The sequence below is a fragment of the Myotis brandtii genome, unplaced genomic scaffold, assembly GCF_000412655.1.
Source record: "Myotis brandtii unplaced genomic scaffold, ASM41265v1 scaffold1112, whole genome shotgun sequence".
Lineage (NCBI taxonomy): Eukaryota > Metazoa > Chordata > Mammalia > Chiroptera > Vespertilionidae > Myotis > Myotis brandtii.
In genome coordinates this window covers 378109-383400 of record NW_005353800.1, presented here as the reverse complement: position 1 = coordinate 383400, position 5292 = coordinate 378109, and the positions used below count along the sequence as shown (strand labels likewise).

The 5292-nt window shown below is 57.7% G+C and overlaps 2 protein-coding genes across 4 annotated transcripts in view; both read left to right on the top strand.

The window, feature by feature from the left end:
• Nucleotides 1-867: 867 nt before the first annotated feature.
• Nucleotides 868-4319, top strand: WDR74 (WD repeat domain 74). 2 transcript variants are annotated; one of them, XM_014545182.1, is made up of 9 exons: nt 868-890; nt 1675-1750; nt 1889-2035; nt 2180-2281; nt 3199-3299; nt 3380-3435; nt 3716-3861; nt 3950-4006; nt 4100-4319. In XM_014545182.1, the coding sequence occupies exons 3-9, from the start codon at nt 1925-1927 to the stop codon at nt 4277-4279; spliced, it is 753 nt and encodes a 250-aa protein (XP_014400668.1). In that variant the 5' UTR covers nt 868-890; nt 1675-1750; nt 1889-1924; the 3' UTR covers nt 4280-4319. The 2 variants fall into 2 exon arrangements, with proteins under 2 accessions (XP_014400668.1, XP_014400662.1); XM_014545176.1 differs by having other exon boundaries at nt 873-890; nt 1675-1788.
• Nucleotides 4320-5124: 805 nt separating this feature from the next.
• The window catches only part of STX5 (syntaxin 5), a 15587-nt gene continuing 15419 nt past the window's right edge, over nt 5125-5292 (top strand). Inside the window, exon 1 of one of the 2 annotated variants that reach the window (XM_014545168.1) lies at nt 5125-5277. The gene's annotated coding sequence lies outside the window, so the exon portion shown is untranslated. Of the gene's footprint in view, nt 5279-5292 lie in introns of both variants that reach the window. The other variant, XM_014545172.1, reaches the window with a different exon arrangement.

The window sequence follows — 5292 nt, the reverse complement described above, 5'->3', positions numbered from 1 at the left end:
GGGGCCGGGGGGCCGGCAGCCTCGCGGTCCTTGCCATCCCGCCCTCCATCCCTCCTGCCCTCCTCTACCCGCAGATCCTGATGGGCTGTGCCGACCGGACAGTGAGGCACTTCAGCATCGAGGAGGGCAGATTCCGGGGCCAGAGGCACTGCCCCGGCGGGGAGGGCACGTTCCGAGGCCTCGCCCAGGCGGACGGGTAAGCCTGAGCCCCTCGCTGAACGGGTAGGGAGAGCGCAGAGGCTCCCGTGGGACGGCCGAGGAATGGCCATCAACCCTTAGGGGGCTCGGACCTGGCCTCGGAGACAGGGGCGTGTGTCCTGCCTTCTTGCGTTCATGCCTGTAACGAGCGGTTATTGAACCCCTGCCGAGTGCCAGGCATTGCAGAATGCGAGGGCTGCAGTAACCCAGACACGCACAGTACCCGCTGTTACACCGTTTGCACCCCGAGGGATTTTCTCCTGATTCCATAACCTTTTGAGTGACCCTGAGCAAGTCAGTTCATAGTTCAGAGGATGCCTTTAACTGGGGACTCACAGCCACTCACAATGTGAGGAAGCTCCCAAAGGAAAGTTAGGAGGAAAGTGCTGGCGGCTAGTGACTGGCCTCGCTTTCTTCCTAAATGAAGAGGAGGTTGTGGGCAGGCTGTGTGGGTTTGGTGGCTCTAATTCTGGCAGGTGAGGTCTAGGAGGCTCGGGGAGTGAGAAGCTTAAGGCAGGCCTTGAAGGATTGGTAAAATGTTGACAGTGGAGAGAAGAGGGCATTTTAGAAAGAGGCTGCTGCCTGGGCAGAGGCCAAGGATTGGTGTCAGGCCACAGGGTACCTCGCAGGGAAGATAAATTGCATTTGGCGGGGTGGACGCTGAGGAAGCATTTTAACACGAGATGGACAAGGTAGGTTGGGATTCATTGTAGAGGGCTGTCCGTGCCATTTTTGTCTTGTAGGCGGTGGCGAGTTACTGGTTTTTGAGCAGCAGGGCTGTGGCCCAAGCTGTGAGCCTGTAGGGGTGTGGAGGATGAGCTGGGGAGAGAGCAGTTGGGAGACTATTGCCACAGCCCAGGCAGGCGATATAGACCCTGAACCAAGGTGGAGAGGGTGGGCAATGTGAGAAAGAGCATAGGCTGGGGCTGGCAGCTTCTAGGGAGACTCTCGCTTGGGCTCCTTGGGAGGAGTACACTGTGGGGGAGACTGACAGTGAGCACGTGGAGCCCAGACAGGGAACTGAAGCTGGTGTTTGACTTTGGCCAAACCCTAACTCCCGACCGGTGCCATTTCAGTCCTTGCAGAGTTACTGATCCTGACCCCTGGTGACCGGAGAAAGGTTCAGAAAGACGGGCAGGGCCAGGTGCCCCTAGATGTAGCTGTGGGTTACAAAGGCACTTTGCGTTGGAGCATCACGGACTTGATTTCTGGTTCTGACATTTGCTGAGTGGGCAAACCTTTTAATGGCTCAGAGCCTCCGTTTCTTCACTTATAAAACCTCACTCTGTCAAGGAAATGAAATAATATACACTGAAGCCAAAAATTGTCCAGACCTACGTTACCTGGAGGCTTTCTGAGGAGGAGGGCTGGTTGGGGGTCTAGTTAATGTGGGGGTGGGTCGACTGGGCTTAGAGAAAGAATATTTTCACATTTTTTTTTTTTTTAACCCTGACTCTATCCTTCCTCTCCCTGCAGCACCCTCATCACATGTGTGGATTCTGGGGTTCTCCGCGTCTGGGGTGACAACGACAAGGAGACCTCCTCTGACCCAGTGAGGCTCCCCTGCCCTGATCCTCGTGGTTGGGGAAGGTGGGAGCCAGGGTAGGAGTTGAATGAGGGCTTTGGGGGAGGAGGATTAGGGATCCAGGAATTGACTCTCATTTCCCCTCTCATCTCTCATTCTTTTCAGCTCCTGGAACTGAGGGTGGGCCCTGGGGTGTGTAGGATGCGGCAAGACCCAGTGCACCCCCACGTAGTTGCCACAGGTGGGAAGGAGAATGCTTTGAAGGTGTGGGACCTGCAGGGGTCTGAGGAGCCTGTGTTCAGAGCCAAGAACGTGAGTGACCTCGGACCCAGGGAGGCTGGGGCCGCTGACCATGCGTCAGAGACCAGATGGGCTTTAGGGGATGATGACGGAGGGCGACAGGGAGGGGCACACTAGCTCGCCACAGCCCTGTCCCCCATTGACCCGCTCCCCCAGGTACGGAATGACTGGCTTGACCTGCGAGTTCCCATCTGGGACCAGGACATACAGTTCCTCCCTGAGTCGCAGAAGCTCGTCACCTGTACAGGGTACCACCAGGTGAGGTACCACCCCACCCTGACCTCCTACTGGGCTTAAGCAGCCTCCTAAAGAAACAGCCCCCTGCAGAGGTTCTGCCCCATCCTTTGTCACAGCCATCCTTCTCACCACCCTCCCAAACCTGAGCTCTCAGAGGAGGGAGCACGCCTTTGTCCACTTCAGCCCCGTAGCCTTCTCTTACTGTGTTCTGGGATGGCGTTTTCTGAACTAGGACTCTTCATGTTCTTCCACCTGGAAGAGAGGAGGGCAGGGGAGGAGGGAGCATTTCCTTCACAGTAGATTTACAGCAGGTGTCACGAGAGGACATTGGGCTGCATGTCCAGAGAACTGGGTCTCTGGTCCTGATGCAGCCTCTGATTTGCTGCAGGACCCAGGCTTGCCTCTCCTCTGGCCTCAGCTCCTCAGCCCCATAGGAAGGGCCCGGCTGGGGATCGTTACAGCCCTGACCCAGGCAGGACTGGGTCATGGATTTGCTGTTGCCTTTGCCCTGCATATTGAAGTCTGATCTTGGTGATTTGCTTCTGCTACAAATACACTTGAGGACTTCCTCTGTCCTCCCTTGTTCAGGCTAAACCTCTGGGCTTGAAATTCAGCATCCGCTGACAATTGGACTGACTTGCTTTTCCATTCCACCAAGATGGGAGTACTGGGGGATGGGATGGTCACGCATGAAGACCAGGGAATGCTGCCACTTCCCCACCTGGGGGGGTCACTCCCCTCTGCCCTGTCCATTTATGCTGCTAAGCTGTTCTCCCCCGCCCCCACACACACACACACACTCAAATGAGAAAGTTTCTCTAAGAGTGGATCATAAACAGGAAAGCACTATATGAAGGAGGGTGTGAAGATGGGGTGTGGGGTGAAGATGTGGGGGTACAGGGTGAGGGTACCCTTGTGACAGTTAAGTCTTCTTCCAGGTCCGTGTCTATGATCCAGCCTCCCCACAACGCCGGCCAGTCCTCGAGGCCACCTATGGAGAGTACCCGCTGACCGCTATGACTCTCACTCCCGGGGGCAAGTGAGTGTTTAGAGGGCAGGAGTGGGGTCAGGGCTTCAGGAGGCTCCTGCGGACCCCACCTGCCTCTGCTCTCCTTTCAGCTCGGTGATTGTAGGAAACACTCATGGGCAGCTGGCAGAAATTGACCTTCGGCAAGGTAGTGGACTGGGGAGCCTTGCAGGAGGGTGGGGCAGTCCCTGGGGCAGTTGAACCCTCATTTAGGCATCAGTTTGTCTGGGTTCCAAATCTGGTTTCAAAAGCTGTATGACCTTGGGCATGTTACTTCAACTCCCTGTGCATAGTTGACCTGTAAAATGGATATAATGGTAACTCCTATCTCAGTGTTATGTTAGGAATTAAATCCCGAAATAAAAAGTGATTTCAACAATAAATACTACTGGTGGCGTGGCTCGCCTAACGCCTCCCCCTTTCTCCAGGGCGCCTACTGGGCTGCCTGAAGGGGCTGGCAGGCAGTGTCAGAGGGCTCCAGTGCCACCCTTCGAAGCCTCTCCTAGCCTCCTGTGGCTTGGACAGAATCCTGAGGGTACACAGGATCCGGAATCCACGGGGCCTGGAGCACAAGGTGAGAGCCTGCTGTCTCCTGTGCCCCCCACTCATACTTCTGTCCATTTCACTGTGTTTGACTCCTTAAGGTCCCTGGTCTCTTGCAGGTTTATCTGAAGTCTCAGCTGAACTGCCTTCTTCTGTCAGGCAGGGATAACTGGGAGGTAAGCAGATGGGTCTGGGAAGGTTGGAACCAAGAGCCCCCTCCCCTGTGGGTCTGCCTGTGCCCGACTCCTAAGCTTTTCTCCACTCACTAGGATGAGCCGCCAGAGCCTCCAGAGCCGGCTAAGTTGTCCTCGGAAGACGCAGAGGCAGATGAACTTTGGGCCTCCCTGGAGGCAGCTGCCAAGCGCCAGCGCCCTGCTTTGGAGCAGACATCAGGGGTCTTCCCAACCGGGCGGAGAAAGAAGAAGCGGCCTGGCTCTGCCAGCCCCTGAGGGGCCTGAGCTCACTTTGTAAATAAACAGCTGACACCCATCATGACCCTGCGCCTTTTGTGATGGGAGAAGTTAAAGGGGCGGCTGCTCTCTGGAGCTGGGGCGGCGGGATCTCTGACGTCACAAAAGCGGTGGGAGCCAGTGGGCTGGAGTGGTGGCACCGAGTGCCGGGCGAGCCGGGCCCTAGCGGGCCATGGGCTGCTGCCAAGACAAGGACGTGAAAACCCCCAGTGGGAAGCCCAAGGCAGCCAGATCGGCCAGATCGGAGGAAGTCGAGGAAGGTGGGAACAGAAACACAGCTGGGGTGCTCAGGGAACGGGAGAGGGGTCAGGGGCGTTCAGCGGCCGCTTCATCCTCGCAGACACCGAGGAGGTCGATGAGAACTCGTCGGACCACCAGAAGCCCAAGTCTAACGAAAGCCTTTTGATCACCGTGCTGTGGCGGCGGCTGTCCTTGTTCAGCCGTCGGGGCTCGCGGACAGCCAAGAGGCAGTCAATCAAGCATGGGTGTACGTTCCAGGAGAACCCGGAGGAAATCCGGGAGGAGCCGGAGAAGGGATGACCCCTGCCCGGCCCTCAGTCCTCCCCAGCTTCCAGAGAATAAAGTTTCTAACGTGTACTAGCCGGAGCGCTTGTGCCTCTGCTGCCCTCTGCCCGCACCACCCGGGCTGCGGTCTCTTTAAGGCTCCTCCCCAGAGGCTGGCCCCGCCCAATGGGCCGCCGCTCTAGTTCCTAGGGGCGGGGTCACGACAGCGGCCTAGCCAATGGGAGAGTGGAGTCGTTCTTGTATTTGGGTGGGGGGCGTGTCCCCGGGGGTGCTGGGCTGGAATAGGCGTGGTACCGCCCTCTAGTCAGCGGGGGTGGGGTTACGTGTGGGTGACGTGGCGGCTCCTAGTCTTTGGTCGAGTTTCGGAGGCTTCTGCGCCCGGGGAGTAGGCGGTGACGGCCCAGGAGATTGTGGCGGCGGCGGCGGCGGCGGCGGCAGGCGGCGGGGAGGAGGGAGGACTTGCTCTA